The sequence below is a fragment of the Schistocerca cancellata genome, chromosome 7 (assembly GCF_023864275.1).
Source record: "Schistocerca cancellata isolate TAMUIC-IGC-003103 chromosome 7, iqSchCanc2.1, whole genome shotgun sequence".
In the NCBI taxonomy this organism is placed as follows: Eukaryota; Metazoa; Arthropoda; class Insecta; order Orthoptera; family Acrididae; genus Schistocerca; species Schistocerca cancellata.
The window spans coordinates 85,354,570-85,372,964 of record NC_064632.1 but is presented as its reverse complement, the minus strand read 5'-3'; the positions used below and the strand labels follow the sequence as shown (position 1 = coordinate 85,372,964).

At 40.4% G+C, this 18,395-nt stretch overlaps 1 protein-coding gene across 1 annotated transcript in view; it reads left to right on the top strand.

The window, feature by feature from the left end:
• Positions 1–18,395, top strand: part of LOC126092652 (dynein axonemal heavy chain 1-like) — an 894,951-nt gene that overhangs the window by 855,369 nt on the left and 21,187 nt on the right. The window contains exons 56-57 of the mRNA XM_049908374.1: positions 7,437–7,663; positions 15,502–15,683. Of these exons, the coding sequence (XP_049764331.1) occupies positions 7,437–7,663; positions 15,502–15,683 (409 nt within the window). The remainder of the gene's footprint in view (positions 1–7,436; positions 7,664–15,501; positions 15,684–18,395) is intronic.

Sequence of the window (18,395 nt, the reverse complement as noted above, 5' to 3'; positions counted from 1 at the left end):
CTTAGCCTCACAGTTACAGACAATGAGCTGGTAGTCACAGGGGCCCACATGATTGCAGGGTCTCACCTGAGTCCCTGGTACATCATTTATAGGTAGTTCTCACCTCACCTAATAATGTCAACTCTGCACACACATTTCACCGATGATGGCCACCTGGCCATCTCCAGTACTTGTCCACCCCCTCCAGACAGCAAGCTCCTCGCAGACCCAACCGAAGCACACATACAGGGGGATACATCTTCCCCACATCCCCCTCAAATGCTGTGACTCCCAGTCTTATCTCTCTTGGTTGTTGATAGCAGTTAATTTCATTCTGTGACTGAAGTGTGTTATGTCATGTATCCTTGTATACATAGAGTTTCTATAAAATAAAGTATGTTGTGTACTCTGTAGCCGTGTGTTGTCTAACATACACTATCACTACATGCAGGAGTGCCACACAACTATTAGTTTTACTCAGTTTTTTATCCTCTTAGCTTTCTGATTTTCCAAACCAGTCTGGATGCTTATTTTTAATTCACTAAATTCTGCCCATGTGAAATGCACAAACAAAACAATCAAATCACTACTTATCATTGTTACAAAATTTATTACAACTCTGTTACTTAAAATTAATTTTACATGGTTTTTTCATTTGGAATTACATTCTCGTTTTCTGTTTATTAATAATGGCATGTCATTATTTTAAAATCGAACCCTTTTTGTCATAATTTGTTGTTTAAGTTTAATTGTGGTTATTTATGAAATTTTCTTCTGTTGTTAAGCCCAAACATTTGCGAACATACATTGAAAATTATTTTACCAAGTTTTATTCATAATTACATTTGATTTTTACAAGAAGTGTTTGTTTTCATCGAAATATAATTAAACAAGCATTACCTAACAATGTATCACATTTTATTAGTGTACCACTTTTAGTTATGTACAGTGTCAAAATACGTATCCACATCTCAAATCAGAGTTTATACATAATGTTTTGTCATCATCATTAAACTCCTTCTGAACAGGCTTCAGGAGGCCCAGAGGTACTGACTGACCACCCTGTCATCCTCAGACAGTAGGCGTCATTGCTTGTGGATATGGAGGGGCATGTTGTCAGCATACCACTCTTCTGGTTGTTGTCAGTTTTCCTTACCTGAACAGCCACTTCTCACTCAAGTAGCTCTTCTATTGGGCTCACAAGGCCTAAGTGCACCTCATTTGCCAACTGCGCTTGATAAACACGGATGGTCACCTATCCAAGTGCTAGCCAAGCCTGACAGCACTTAACTTTGATGATCTAATGGGAACCGGTGCTACCACTGTGGTTTGCATAATTATTATTTGACATAATACAGTTTCTTTGTATCACGTAATAAGTTTTAATCATGTATGGACAGATATCAAATAGTTTGTAATATGTCTGTATCAGTTCATTAGTTTCCTTTTTTGTCAGTTACAGCTCTTAGAGTCTAGTTGGACAAGTATGGGCAGGTAATAGTGTGCTTTTATTTGAAGCAAAGCATACCACTAACCAGTCACAGTGAGTGAACCTAAGAGACAAAATCACATAATCAGTGGGACAGATAGTTGACTGTGGGCTTACAGTAGGCAACACTGTACTCTATAGGACATACAGGATCTGTCACTAATTGTCCTCTTGCCCATAAGTGTTGTGTCTGTGGTAGGATAGACACCCTGTATAGGGGAGACAGAACCAGGGATACCTCTGGGTATTATATCCATCCCCCAATTCAACACTTTTGTTGTGCCATCTTCTGCCGAAACAGAACCTAAGCCAGGGAGGCTCACTTCACCTGTTTTAAAACCTGCTGTGTCAAAAAGGGACTGATAACCTCACAGTTTAGTCCTTCAACCACCAACCAACCAATCAAACTAGCAACCAACCAGCTAACTATATGGTGCCACGAGGAAGTAAACACAAAATGGCAATGGCCTTTTAATCATCAGTACTTAAGACATTTGCAAAATAATGGCACCCTTTACAGAATTGCCAGCAAGGAATGGGAAGGAAAATCAGGTGTACCAAATGTGCATGCCCAGAGCCTCACTCAAAATGTTGAAGAGGCTGCTCTGGCAGTGGCTGAGGGAAAAGGGTGCAGCTAACTGCAGAATGCTGTGTGCAGTGGGACAAACAATTCCTGTTGTCTGGGCTCTGAGGTCATGCTTGAGTTATTTCAGCAGCTGCCAGACAAGGTTGAGTGTGCCAGCCCGGCTCCCAAAGTTACAACAAAAACTGACAACCTACAGCAATGTCCACAGAACGGATTGTGGCCCTCTGGTTCTGAGTTGAGTGGAAGGACTGAACCAGAGACTTTGAAGATTCTGTGACAAGCTAGGCTGTGAGTTCGTGGACTTCTGTCATAGGTCTGAGAGCTGTACAATCCCCCTAAACGGGACAGATATACACTAAACATCAGAGATTACTACCCAGATGTGGGTTGCACGCAAGGGTTTCGTAGATTAGGGACACTCCAGTCAGTCTGTAGGGCACCTGGATGTGCAGTATAAGGTCCAAAGAAATGACACTACAGGTAAGAGTATAAACTCATAGTGATTAACTACTGAAGCATGTGGAACAGTGTGCCAGACTTTGAGACCTATTTTAAAAAGGAGTGGAGGGCACACAATACAAGGTACAGAAAATGGTAAAACTCAAAATTGATAGCAGTGAGATTTTTGTTGAAAACTGAAGCTTGTATAAAAAAGATTGACTAATGGGAAATGAAGGTGTTGTATTTGTCACAGCAGACAAGAAACTCAAATCCACCTAGTTAGAAACTGAAACTGTGTATGAGATTGTCTGGCCAAGACTCAGGCTCAAGGCTGGGCAATTACTTATAATTAGATCCTTCTGTCGAGCACTAGATGTACATCCAGATATAACTGAAATATTTAGGGATAAACCTAAGTTCAGTAGTATGTAAGTTACACAATCATACTATACTCCTTGGAGGAGATTTAAGTCATCCATCAATCAACTAGGATGTTTGAAAGTTTTTTGTCAGTGGTGGGCATGACTAAACATCCTGTCAAACATTACTAAATGCATTTTCTGAGAAGTTGCTAGAACAGATTGTTCAGAAGCCCACTCATGATGTAAATATATTGGATCTAACAGTAACAAATAGACTTAATCACTTTGAGAATGCCCACATAAAAACTGATATCAGTTACCATTAGGCAGTTGTAGCAACAATGATTACCAAAGTACAAGAGGCAACTGAAACAAGTAGAAAGGTTTAAAGAAGCAGTACTTTCATTTCTCAATGAGGAACTCGATACTCTTAGCTCAGGCCAGAAAGATGTACAGGAACTATGCTCAAGTTTTAAAGAATGAGTGATAAAGCACTGGGTAGTTACAAACCTAATCAAACAGTTCATGATGGGAGGGATCCCTTATGGGAGGCAGTTATTGTAAAGAAACACATTTGGCTGTACAGAGAATAATACGTGAAGCGTCCAGTGACTGCCGTAGCAGAATACTGTCAAATGATCTTACACAAAACCTAAAGAAATTATTTTCATATTTGAAGGCTGTTAGTTGCACCAAGATTAGTCACTTATGGATGAGACAGGAACTGAAATTGAGTATAGAAAAGCAAAAGCAGAAATGCTTAACTCCATTTTCAAATTTTCCTTCACAAAGGAAAACACAGTAGAGTTACCCCAATTTAACCCTTGTACCTCAGAAAAGCTAAGTGGAATTGGTATTAGTGTCAGTGGAATTGAGAAACAGCTGATATTGCTAGAAGTAAACATAGCTTGTTAGAAGTAAACATAGCCCCAGGACTCAATGAAATCCTTGTCAGATTCTATACTGAGTTTGCAGCTGAGTTATTCACTCATTTACCTATAATCTATCATACATCCCTCAATCAAAAACCATGCCCTGTAGCTGGAAGAAACCACAGGTCACACCAGTCCACAAGAAGGGTAGCAGAAGTGATCAACAAAACTATCGTCCAATATTCTTGAGATTTATTTGTTTCAGACTCTTAGGGTGTGAGGTGTTGGAAGGAAACTTAAATGTGGAGGGTGGATGACATTGTAACACACTTTTGGAAAAAAGGATCTTTAGGGTCCAGAGCAGAATTATTAAGCCAGAAGGAAAAAAAAAAAAAAAAAAAAAAAAAAAAAAAAAAAAAAAAAAAAAAAAAAAAAAAAAAACGCATCATGTAATGAGGCAGTAAAGTTTGAGTATAATTTTGATACTTTTGTATTACGTATCTTCTACCATTTTTGCTCTCTAACTTTACATTAGAGCACATAACATAAAAACACTATTCTACACACAGACAATAGCTTGTCATTTACATTTATCTCTGTCCAGTTAGTCATGAGATAATGATGTACATAGACTGGTGTCTGAGACAGCCATCTTGGGCATGAAAACCTCACATTGTATGTCTTAAATTGGTTTTTATATGGGGTCTCTGCTTTATGTGCTCTTGTCATATCTGGCTTTGACCCTCTGGTTTTTGAAGTATGGATGTAGATGTGGATGGCATTACATGCCTACAACTAATAATGACATTCATTCTAATACAGATGCCCTGTTTTTATGTATTTATTTTTAAATTATATTTGCTATTTTATTTTGTATTTTTATGTTTTTCTTTTTATGTTGTGGGGTACTCATTGCTACAGTTGATAAGAAGAAGAAAGTGAAAACACTTTCCCCTAAGTACACCTTCGGTACACTGCAATTTATCCCTCACCCAGAATGAAAGTAGACTACTTGCTATAAGGCTGTCCAATTCGCAAGAATAGCCACATAGTCCTTTGCCTCCTTGACACTAAGTTTGTCCTTTATATGAAGGTTATATCATTGCAGATCAAGATTATGTTGTATATAGCCTTAAAATGTGTTTCTTGAAGGCATATGCACATATAAGTGCCCTGTACACACAGTTTTAATATCCATTTATATGTGACTGAAAAATGATAACTATTTTAACATTTGAGTTTCTCCCTCACAGTCTACAGTCTGGTAGTCAAGTTGAAGAAATTGAGGGAGGGTCAAAAGGAGCTGATGATTCATTCAAACATATTTTTAATTCTGTCATAAAATCATCGCCATAAGACATGGATGGACCCTTGTGATAAGATGATATCATGTCTAGCTTCTTCGGTTTACTGCTTTTAAGCTCAAAATTTTCCCTCTCTGTGGAGTTAGTGGGAAGGATACACATGGAGACATTTTATTCTGAAACTTTTTTCCAGAAATTAATACTTACTGAGATATGGATCTTTTTACTAGTATTGAGAGCTGCGAGTACTCAGTGGAGTTGGTTGTTGATGTCGTTACTCATTTCTTTTTGTTTGTGTTTGTCTCTGTAATTAGTCCCTAAACTTCTGAAATGAGAACTAATGGAACTCATAGCAGAGACTTCAAGCAGCTGTTGGCCTGTTATGCTCTGAAACAGTATCTGAATCAGCTGACCCTGTAACTGAAGGACTTCAATCAAGGACAGCTCCAGTGATAGTACTGGCAAAATAAACCAGAAACCTTACATGAAAATACACTGCCAACAAATTATTGAATTTCCACCAGAGTACAAAAATAGCCATTGAAGTCAGTGCAGACCAAAAGCCTCAGTTTAGAGAATTCACACATGTACAACACTTGAACAAAATATGCAGAAAGACAACAAGTACCAAGAAACTTGTTGAACATGCATAGACTGAGAAAATCCAGAATACAATGAACACTGATGCATGCATGGAATGTGATGAACACCACTGCATGCAGACTATAACAACATAAGAAGCAAGAAGATGCTGCCCCACAGAACAAACTAGTGCACAAGCAATAATCAAGACAGTTGAAAACCACTCGAACAAACTTCAAAAACAAAATGCCCTGCCTCAGCAAAATGAACTAATACATGGTGAGAAACACTAAAACACACTTGACGAATACAGAAACACAAAACCTTTTGCCTCACTGCCATTGAAGATTATGGCAGATGAAAGGAGAGAAGATGACATTAAAAAACATTGTTAACACATGTGAGAAACAGACTCCTCTTACTGAAGAGTGAGACCTGCTGAACATAGACACACAGTATACAGTAACAACTGTTTATTACAAGAACCATACTAAATACAACTTCCGAGTATGATGTCTATAAAACTTGAGAGCAGCATTGTCTTAAGGAGCAGGGAAGATTAATAACAACACAGTCCTATGAGTCTGAGAGCTTGTAGGCAATCCACAGATGAGCAGCGAAGTGCCTTAATGCCTCGACCCCATGGGGCAATGAGCTCATAGGCAAACTGTGTAATGCAGTCCCCTCAGTAGCCACTAGTGGGACTGTAGTGGTGAATGTGGCTCACAACAGGTGCAACACGAACCTTGGCAGCAGCTGAAGTGTCAGGCATGGCGGGGTCCATTGCAGAACTCATAGCAGAGACTTCAAGTGGCTGTGGGTCTGTTCAAGCCCAGAGCGTTACTGTCTTTCAAAATGTGGGTCACCAACCTAAGTAGATAACTATGGGAGGATACATTCATGGAGTCATGTGGAAATGTGACTTTGCAGATATAAGTAGGACCCATGGCCTCAGCACTATGTGCTATGACTTACATATCATGTAATGAAAACGCTGTGTCTCTGGATGCTGTGGTGTCTGCTGGTAGCTTGACTGTACACAGTACCATGACTATTTACAAACAACCTCTGAGATGAGGCAGGGACTGTTCCTGACCCCCTAAGCTTACTGTGAAGTATGGTGGCTGAATGTGGAGGGGCCCAGCCCTGCAAATACCATGCACAGCTTTTACTTTATTTATGAATGAAGTGAGATTCACATGTAGTGGGATAGGATCACAATAATCATGTAACACTGCCTGTGCTGGAAGAAACAGGTGCAGTGTATGCACAGCGTGGCAAAACACTTTTTGTGTCTCATATGACTGCACCTAACACAGTCATTTAAAGAGTAACAGATTAGTTAAGGAGGTGCATTAGTATGGGCTGTCCAGTCACCTAACCATAATATCTTTGATTTATGGCTATGAGCACATTTAAAGACATTGGTTTATTCTGCACCCTTCAGGAACATGCAAATATTACAGAATTGTGTTTCCTACCCATGTGCTTCAATCTGAAGGCTGCAAGGGATGTTCAGACAAGTTCGTAATTCTTTGAGAATGAGGGTTCAAGGATTATAAGAATGAGTGGTAACCCCATTGAGCAGCTGCTTTAGTGTTAACAGACAGATGGCTAGTGTAGGACAGAATGGTCCCATATCTCAACAAGCATCTGTTTCCAGGCATAGGTTTAAAGGACTTTTTTATATTTTTGACCAGAACTTCCTCTTGTAAGAATATTGAACTTTTTTAAAAAAAATCCTGTATTACATAACAAAAACAAAAAAATTAAATTGTGTTTAGTTTTCAGATTATACTTACATTGCCTATTATTTTGCAGGTATCCAGTGCTGTATGAAGAATCGCTAAACACAGTATTAGTGCAGGAAGTCATTCGATTTAATCGTCTGCTGAAAGTAATCCATTCAAGTTTACAAGAACTGCTTCGAGCTCTGAAAGGCCTTGTTGTGATGTCTGAAGCACTAGAAAATATGGCCTACAGTCTCTATACAAATATAGTACCTTCTATGTGGTCCAGCAAGGCTTATCCCTCCCTCAAGCCTCTAGGTATTGTGATTTCTGATTGCTTTACTACTGTACACTAATTTTTATTGTAGTGAGAATTTGATTATAATATAGCAGCTTATCAACTGGTTGAAACTTCTAACAATACCAAAGATGAATAAAGATTCAGTTGTTAATCCTTTATGTCCCTGCAGAGTTTGCTTGCTGTTTGTTTGCAAATAATCACTCATGTACCAAATTTCCAATTAATTTTCTTATGGCACTCAGTTTCCAAACTGTAAAGAGGTCTACTTCAAACGACTTTTATCTTATGCAACTGTATAATGCTGCAGAGTGTAAGTTTGTAGTATGCAGAGCTCATTTTATGTTGGGACCCTTATTATTTTGTCTCAGCTACTTGTGTATGTTGTGCTTCCTTGTGATGTGCCTGTAAAATTTTTTGTAGTAATATTATGTTTTACAGAACCCCCTAGAAAGCAATCAAAATTTTACATTCAAAGATATGTTACATATTTAAAACATTCTTCACAAGTCAGCATGTCATAGAGGATAACATGCACATTCCATGCTGCTAAGTGGGTAAAATATTGCAGAAGTAAAATAGTCCCACATCCGGATCTCCGAGTGGAACTGTGCAGGAGGATGTTGTGATCAGGAGAAATGAAATTTGCATTCTACGAATCAGAGTGTTAAATGTCAGATCCCTTAATTGGGCAGCTAGTTAGAAAACTTTAAAATGGAAATGAATAGGTTAAAGTTAAAATTAGTGAAGTTCGGTGGCAGAAGGAACAGGACTTCTGCTCAAGTGCATGCAGGGTTATAAATACAAAATCAAATACATATGTGCAGGAGTAGGTTTAATAATGAATAAAAAAAATAGGAATCCAGATAAGTTACTATGAACAGCATAGTGAATGCGTTATAGTAGCCAAAATAGGCACAAAGCCCACATCCAGTAAAGTAGTACAAGTTTATATGCCAAATATCTCTGCGGTGAGGAGGAGATTGAGGAAGTGTATGACCAGATAGAAGTAATTATTCGGATGGTTAAAGGAGTCAAAAATTTAATAGTCATGGGGAACTGGAATTTAATGGTAGGAAAGGGAAGAGAAGGAATTGTAGAAGGTAGAATAAGGACTGATGGAAAGGAATGAAAGAAGAAGCCGCCTGGTAGAATTTTGCACAGAGCATAATTTAATCAAAGCGAACACTTGGTTTAAAAATCATGAGAGACGGTTGTATAAGTGGAAGAGACATGTGAGACACTAGAGGGTTTCAGATTGATTATATAATGGTTAGGCAGAGATTTAGGAACCAAATTGTAGATTTTAAGACATTTCCAAGGGCAGATATGGACTCTGCCCACAATGTATTGGTTATGAACTACAGATTAAAACTGAAGAAACTGCAAAAAGGCAGGAATTTAAGGAGATGGGATGTGGATAAACTGAAAGAACCAGAGGTTGTAGAGAGTTTCCGAGGTAGCATTAGGGAATGACTGACAAGAACACAGGAAAGGAATACAAGAGAATAAGAATGGGTAGCTTTGAGAGATGAAATAGTTAAGGCAGCAGAGAATTGAGTAGGTAAAAAGACAAGGGCTTGAAGAAATCCTTGGATAACACAGGAGATGTTGAATTTAATTGGGGAAAGGAGAGAATATAAAAATGCAATAAATGAAGCAGGCAAACAGGAATACAAATGTTTAAAAAGTGAGATCAACAGGAAGTGCAAAATGGCTAAGCAGGAATGACTAGAGGACAAATGTAAGAATGTAGGAGCATACATAACTAGGGGTAAGATAGGTACTGCTTACAGGAAAATTAAAGAGACCTTGGGGGAAAAGAGAACCACATGTATGAATGTCAAGACCTCAGATGGAAAACCAGTCCTAAGCAAAGAAGGGAAAACAAAGATAGAAGGAGTATATATAGATGGACTGTACAAGGAAGATGTACTTGTGGGCATTGTAATGGAAATGGATGAGGATGTAGAGGAAGATGAGAAGGGAGGCATGATACTGTGTGAAGATTTGATAAAGCACTGAAAGACTTATGTTGAAACAAGGCCCCGCGAACAGACAAAATCCGTTAGAGCTACTGATAGATAGCCTTGAGAGAGTCAGTCATGACAAAACACTTCCATCTGGTGAGCAAGATGTGTGAGACAGGTAAAATACCCTCAGACTTCAAGAAGAATATAATAATTCCAATTCCAAAGAAAGCAGGTGCTGACAGGTGTGAAAATTACTGAACTATTGGTTTAATAAGTCATGGCTGCGCAATGCTAACATGAATTCTGTTCAGAAGAATGGAAAAAGTGGTAGTAGCTGACCTTGGGGAAGATCAGTTTGGATTCTGGAGGCAATACTTACCCTACAACTTCTCTTACAACATGGGTTAAGGAAAGGCAAACCTACATTTATAGCATTTGTAAACTTAGAGAAAGCTTTTGACAGTGCTGAGGAATACTCTATTTCAAATTCTGAAGGAGGCAGTGGTAAAACACAGGTAGAAAAAGGCTATTTGCAATTTATACAGAAACCAGATGGCTGTTATAAGAGTTAAGAGGCACAAAAGGGAAGCAATGGTTGAGAAGGGAGTGAGACAGGGTTGTAGCCTATCTCTGACGATATTCAGTCTGTATATTGAGCAAGCAGTAAAGGAAACAAAAGAAAAACTTGGAGTAGGAATTAAAGTGCAGGGAGAAGAAATAAAAACTTTGACATTTGCCAATGACATTGTAATTCTATCAGAGACAGCAAAGGACTTGGAAGAGCAGTTGAATGGAATGGACAGTATCTTGAAAGGAGGATATAAGATGAACATCAACTAAAGCAAAAAGAGGATAACGAAATGTAGTCAAATTAAATCAAGTGATGCTGAGGGGATTAGATTAGGAAATGAGACACTTAAAGTAGTAAATGAGTTTTGCTGTTTGGGAAGCAAAATAACATGATGGTTGAAGTAGGGAGGGTATAAAATGTTGATTGACAATGGCAAGAAAAGCGTTTCTGAAGAAGAGAAATTTGTTAACATCGAATATAAATTTAAGTGTGAGGATGTCCTTGCTGAAGGCATTTGTATGGAGTGTGGCTATATATGGAAGTGAAACATGGACGATAAACAGTTTAGACAAGAAGAGAAAGAAGAAAACAGAAGCTTTTGAAATGTGGTGCTACAGAAGAATGCTGAAAATTAGATGGGTAGATCACATATGGGAGAAGAGAAATTTATGGTAATCCTGACTAAAAGAAGGGATCAGTTGGTGGGACGGACACATTCTGAGGCATCAGGGGATCACCAATTTGGCACTGGATGAAAGTGTGGGGTGGCAAAAATTGTGGAGGGAGACCAAGAGATGAATACAGTAACCAGATTCAGAGGGATGCAGGTTGCAGTAGGTACAGTTCAACTTTAGAAGTCATTTAACAATTGAAAATGCTATATTCTCTTTTTTCTGTGAGCTACTGGATGGGTTAAACAAAAGGTTTTGTACACTAGGCATATGTTTTTGATTTTACTAAGGTGTTTGATTGTTTTGATCACAAAATACAGGGTTATTACAAATGATTGAAGCGATTTCACAGCTCTACAATAACTTTATTATTTGAGATATTTTCACAATGCTTTGCACACACATACAAAAACTCAAAAAGTTTTTTTAGGCATTCACAAATGTTCGATATGTGCCCCTTTAGTGATTCGGCAGACGTCAAGCCGATAATCAAGTTCCTCCCACACTCGGCGCAGCATGTCCCCATCAATGAGTTCGAAAGCATCGTTGATGCGAGCTCGCAGTTCTGGCATGTTTCTTGGTAGAGGAGGTTTAAACACTGAATCTTTCACGTAACCCCACAGAAAGAAATCGCATGGGGTTAAGTCGGGTGAGTGTGGAGGCCATGACATGAATTGCTGATCATGATCTCCACCACGACCGATCCATCGGTTTCCCAATCTCCTGTTTAAGAAATGCCGAACATCATGATGGAAGTGCGGTGGAGCACCATCCTGTTGACCGTCGGCTGTGGTACGTTTAGCTCCCTGCTTGCTTTATTCGTCGACTTCCGCGGGCTACGTGTGAAACTTGCCCGCACGCGTTCAACCGTTTCCTCGCTCACTGCAGGCCGACCCGTTGATTTCCCCTTACAGAGGCATCCAGAAGCTTTAAACTGCGAATGGAGTTAGCAGTTGGTGGATCTTTGTTGAACTTCATCCTGAAGTGTCGTTGCACTGTTATGACTGACTGATATGAGTGCATTTCAAGCACGACATACGCTTTCTCGGCTCCTGTCGCCATTTTGTCTCACTGCGCTCTCAAGCGCTCTGGCGGCAGAAACCTGAAGTGCGGCTTCAGCCGAACAAAACTTTATGAGATTTTCTACGTATCTGTAGTGTGTCGTGACGATATGTCAATGAATGGAGATACAGTGAATTTATGAAATCGCTTCAATCATTTGTAATAGCCCTGTATTGCTCCAGAAGCTGGACCATCACGGAATATGGGGAGTAGCTCACAATTGGTTCTCCTCTTACTTGCAACAGACAATTATTCACAATGTTGAGAATAGCTGTGATGTGGGGTCTGAATGGGGTACAGTCAAGTGGGGGGTGTCCCAGGGATCAGTGTTGGGCCCATTCCGTTTCTTATTTATTTAAATGATATGCTCTCTAGTATTTCAGGTAATTCAAAAATATTTCTGTTTGCTGATGACACTAGCTTGGTAGTGAGGGGTGTAATGTGCAACATTGGCTCGGTTTCAAGTAGTTCAGTTCATGACCTAAGTTCATGGCTTGTAGAAAATAAACTAACATCAAATCACAGTAACACTCAGTTTTTACAGTTTCTAACACACAATTCAACAAAACCTGATGTTTCAATTTCACTGAATCATAGATTAGTGAATCTGAACAGTTCAAATTCCTAGGTGTTCAGATAGATAGTAAACTGTTGAGTTTCCTCATGGGTCACTCATATCCTGTCAATGAGTGCCTTGAAAAATTAAGATGATTTCTGTTGTATTGTTGATTGCGTTTACTTAAGCGTATGGATTGACTTTATTCGGGTTCATAAACATTTTATTTGTATCTGTTATTACTTTTATGTTGTAATTTCACTTACTGACACATTCCATGACCTTGGTGATTTGCTCTTCAGTTTTGTCCTATGGAACTTAAGGTGTAAATAAAAATAAAAATACTGGGAGATGAAGAGGCTTGCACAGTATAGAGTAGCATGGAGAGCTGCATCAGACCAGTCTTTGGTCTGAAGACCGCAAGAAAACAACAACCTTTCTTTCATAGCTTCTTGAATGTAATATCACAGTTGGTCTCATAAGAAAATTGTAAATAGCAGGACAGACCTTTTTTTCCTATTGTGAATTAAAAGTTTATCTAAGAATTTGACTGATCCTATGTGCTATCACATTTATCAGTTGACTTACAAAGGTGATGACACACTGTTCAGCAGAGCTACATTTTGCAGTCACATATTCCTCTCTTTTGAAGGGAACAGCAATGTCCCAACATCTGATTATAGTATTTTGCATTACAAATACCTTCAAGCCTATTGCTTTCTAGAGTTGCAGGTTGTAAATATTTTCATGGATTCTAGCTGATGACCATCATTCTGAGTTTTATATCTACTTCTAGTAATCTTTTTAACATTGAGGTTTCATGGCATTGCTATTGTTAGCTTGCCAAATAATTATGATTCAGTACACCCCCCCCCCCCCCCCCCCCTTTTCCATCATTCTTGGCCTATAACTTCAGAGATTCAGTATTCCATCCATGTACACGCATGTCTGTCTTCAGTCTATCATTGTTTCTGTATGTCAAATATGATGGATTGTTGCGAGTGACTGTTTAACAAGGACAGATGTATAAAAAGTAATGTACAGTGTGAACTAGAACTCCACCAGTGAACTTTTTTAGAAGTGGTAGTATGAACCAAAACAAGGAAAAAAAGTGTAGTAAACATTGGTTCAAAATGCGTATCTCAAGAGCTATGAGCACTTGTTCATTTTCATTACCATGAAGCACACCTCTTCCAGTGCACAAATACTCATACTTCTTAAATCTCTTAAGGTATGCATTCTATAGCCAATGTTTACTAGACAATTTTTCTTGTTTTGGTCTATACTTTCTGCTCCCAAAATATGGAAAACAAAGATCTTGCAGTAGAAGAAATGTATTTCACAGCTAATCATCATCCTGGGGTGATTTTTTCCTTGTTTTAATCCATACTACCAACTCTGAAATTTTATTGGTGGAGTTCTGGTTGTCCCTGTACATTATTTTTTCTATAACTATCCTTGCTAAACAGTCATTAACAACAATATTTAACACTATTTCTCTCACAGCTCCTTCATGTCCTTCATTTTATTACAGTGTCACCAACATAGGCACTACATCAATCCTTTATGTCTGACATATCAAAACACTGATAGATTGATAGACAGACCTTATAATTTGATATCTTATTTGATGTCACTCTCATTGAAAGTTAGGGGTTGATATTCTTTCTTTAGTCCTGTATGCTGTGTTACTTTAGTCTTGTAGGTTACTATTAGTGCTTACTTTTCAGTAATTAAAACTTCAGGGCTAAGAGGCTGTGGTCCAATAGTAGAAATACTTCTCCCTGACATTTTGTTGCCAGCTGCGGGCAGCATCATCTCAGGTGAGTCTACGACTGGCTGCTAGGCCGTGGAGGTCCTGTTTATATAGAGCGCGTAGAGGGCGCCACCACTCGTCACGTGTTGTCAACAGTAAAACTATCTCTGGCTGGCGTCATTACTCTCGATCGAAGGTAATCGATTGTCACATCTTTGGTACAAAGTCTATCGCCATATCTTATCTAATTTCAAGCCTTCTTCTTTCCTGTTAAAATTATTGTGGTGTTTAAAAATCTCTACAGCCTCTATATACATAAGTGCATAATAATGCGATGTCTTAGCTAGCCCGCTCGTCTCGCTAAATTTTATTTCATGGTCACCGTGGCCTCTTAGCCCGGAAGTTTTAATTACTGAAGACGCCAGCCGTGAAAGCCTACATGCTATGATTAGTGCTTACTTTTATTACTTAATGTATTCTGAGATTACTTCCCATGATTACAAACCCTTTCAGATTAGTATATGACATTTTAATATCAGACAGAAGTTTTATGTGAGAGTTTTAATCTAAAAAACTTGCTAAACAATTCTCTGTCTCAAATGGAGTTGTCGCTGATGGAACATAGATCCTAAGCTTCCTTAACTAAACCAAACACCAGAACAGATTATATAGACAGTCAATTCAAGTAGAAAATAAAGACTGGTGTATGATGCTACAAAAGACAATACACAGATTTTTTTGGAGTTTCTTTTTGCTTTTCAATTTACAGCCTATCTCCAAAGCCTGTATTTAGAGCAATACAAGTCTGAAATCCCACTTTAGTAAATCAGGACACTATGAGGGTGTACTGAAATGCCTTCAAATTTTTTATGTGAAACTTCCTGAAATATTTTCAATAAAGCAAAACTGACCACTCGTTGGGAGAAATGTATGTGTCACCAGGATGACTATCTTGAGAAATAAACACATAGATGTAGAATGCTGATAATGTTTGTTTTATTTATAAAACTTCAAGAGTTTTCACATTAAAAAATTGGAGGCATTCCTTTTTGGGGTGCCCTTGTATATACCAGTTTGCTGTTGGGAAACTCAATAACTTATGAAACTTAAGTAATTTTGTAAAAGCATGTCCTTTCTATTGTATTATTGTGCGCCCTCTCTCATGTGTAATGTATTAACTCAGTAGCAGGACAGGAATCTGTTTTCTAAGGAAATCTGATATGCATTTTACCATCTACAAGAAAAAATTGAAATTTCATTAAATTGCAGGTGCTTGGGTGCAGGACTTGATTGCCAGGATCAAGTTTCTTCAAGATTGGATTGATTCTGGTATACCTGCTTGTTTTTGGATTTCTGGCTTTTTCTTCCCACAAGCCTTCCTTACTGCAACATTACAGAACTATGCTAGAAAGTATGTAGTGTCCATAGATTCCATTGGTTTTGGATTTAAGGTAATAACAGAATTTTCATTAATTGATTAATAAGACATACATATATCTATGAACATAATGTAATTGATTCCTTGCTTTAACTGAAAGCAGTTACTTGAGATTTGTTATTTCACACTATGGGTAGTCACAGGATTTCAATGAAAATTGTTAATGGAGCAGTTTATTAGGCTAAAGTATTGGAATAGTTGTACCATAGTTATTAACAGGTTTCTTAAAAAGTTTTTCAGTGGTACATTACTGAGCCAGATTTTGGAATCAAACAGAAATCACAAACAGAGAAGATGAAGCAGTAGTGGTTTTTATATCTTCAAATTTAACACATTATTCGGACAACACAACAACACATATAAGTCACTGAGTAAGTTGACCTGTGTACAAGTCGGCATTCGATTAAACACCGAGTCTCAGTCTAGCGGCCGCTGCTCGGCTGGCCGCTTAGGTGGCGCAGCTGCTGCCTGTCTGGCAGACAGCGCCGCATGTAGAGGACGTGCGTAATTGCGCGGCGGCACTTTGAATAATCGGTGAGTCACAACACTTTTCCCCCCTTTGAAATTGTTGCACTGGTCTTGATGGAGGTGTCCTGGAGATGGCTAACGTCCATAGGCGTTGTTTGACTCGCCGTAAAGTCTCGAGGAGGAGGCTTCCCGTACGGACGGAAGTGTCCCCAATGATAACGGGTCGAGATGACAGGAGACGTAGGGGTTGAATCTGCTGGGGCCCCCTGCACCAATCTGCCCGTTGCGGCAAGTCCAGTTGATATGACAGGAGACATGGGCGATGTGTTGGCGTCTGTTGGAGGAGGAGGCGAGTAGATGTACTCTGACAGAGGACGGTCCTCCGGTTCCTGCATGGGCACGTCTCCTGGTGGCGTCCGTTCTTGTGCTGGCATCGCGATGACGGTGAGAGGGCTGCGTTGTGAGTATTGAGAGATGCCAAGATCCCGAGCATTAGGTAGAGCCAAAGGTGGTGTGGCGGCATTCGGAACAGGCGTTGCTGGCACCCGAGGCCGAAGCTGGTCCGAATGACGCACTGCAACACCCGTGTCCGTCTGGATTTCATACAGGCGTCTGCCACGGTGTCGTAAGATGCGGCCCGGGCTCCATTTTGGCCGCCTGCCATATCCCCGTACCCAGACGAGGTCGTCGGCGGTGAACCGGCCAAGTGAAGGCACCTGCGGCCGTGAGGTGGGAGGCCGCAGAAGATGAAGTAGCGTGCGGGGCGGTCGGCCATGTAAGAGCTCAGCCGGGCTGTGATCGCCCATGGGGGTGAAAGGGTAAGATGCCAGGAACTGGAGAAGCGCGTCACCAGCAGCAGAAGAAGTCAGAAGTTTCCGCATCTGAGCCTTAAATGTGCGGACCAGTCGTTCAGCCTCACCGTTGGATTGTGGATGGAACGGCGGAGCCGTGACATGCGTAACGCCGTGACGAGCACAAAAATCTGCAAAGTCGGAAGAGGCAAATTGCGGACCATTATTAGTAACAAGAGTAGAGGGGAGGCCTTCCAAAGAAAAAATGCGGGCGAGAGCATTGGTGGTTGCCGCGGTGGTAGGTGACGTGCAACGGACAATGAAAGGAAAGTTAGAATAGGCGTCAATTACGAGGAGCCAATAAGTACCTATAAAGGGTCCCGCAAAGTCAGCATGAATGCGCTCCCAGGGCTTCTCAGGCAAAGGCCACGGTGACAAAGATGACTTCGAGGCAGCGGCCTGTGACGCACAAGGGCCGCAGGCAGCGACCATGTGTGCGATGTCAGAGTCGATGCCAGGCCAGTACACATGACAGCGTGCCAGAGATTTTGTGCGAGACACACCCCAGTGCCCCTGGTGAAGGAGGCGCAAGACCGAAGCATGCAAAGACGCAGGTACCACAACACGCGGCGAAGCATTGTCAGTGGAGAGGAGGATAACACCATCCCTAGCCGTGAGGCGGTAGCGCAAAGTGTAGTAGTTCCGCAATGGATCAGAAGTCTTAGCGGACGGGCGATCTGGCCAACCCTTCTGAATACAGCGTAAAACCTGGGAGAGGGTAGGGTCAGAACCCGTAGCAGCCGTCAGCCTGTCCCCAGTGATGGGGAACCCGTCCACAACCCGCTGCTCGGCAACATCCAGGTGGAAACACAAAAGTTCGTCCCTATCGAATGCCTGATCAGGACCCATGGGAAGGCGAGACAAAGCATCAGCATTCGCATGTTGAGCCGTTGGCCGGAAATGAATCTCATAATTGAAACGGGACAAGTAAAGAGCCCAACGCTGGAGGCAGTGTGCAGCCTTGTCGGGAAGTAATGTTGATGGATGAAACAAGGAAACAAGTGGTTTGTGATCCATAACAAGATGAAATTTTGAGCCATAGAGAAAAACACCAAACTTATGAAGAGCATAAATGATGGCCAAAGCTTCTTTCTCAATTTGAGAATACTTTTGTTGGGCATCCGTGAGCGTTTTGGAGGCATAAGCGATGGGTTGTTCCGAACCGTCAGAAAAACGGTGCGCAAGGACTGCACCGACCCCGTATTGAGAGGCGTCTGTGGCAAGAACAAGATGTTGGCCAGGTCAATAAGTAGCCAGGCATGGGGCCTGTTTCAGCATAGTCTTTAATTTCCGGAAAGCCGTGTCACATGACGCGGACCAGTGAAAAGGCACGTTTTTATGCAACAGGCGATGCAATGGCTGAGCCACCGACGTCGCAGACGGTAAAAACTTGTGATAGTATGCTA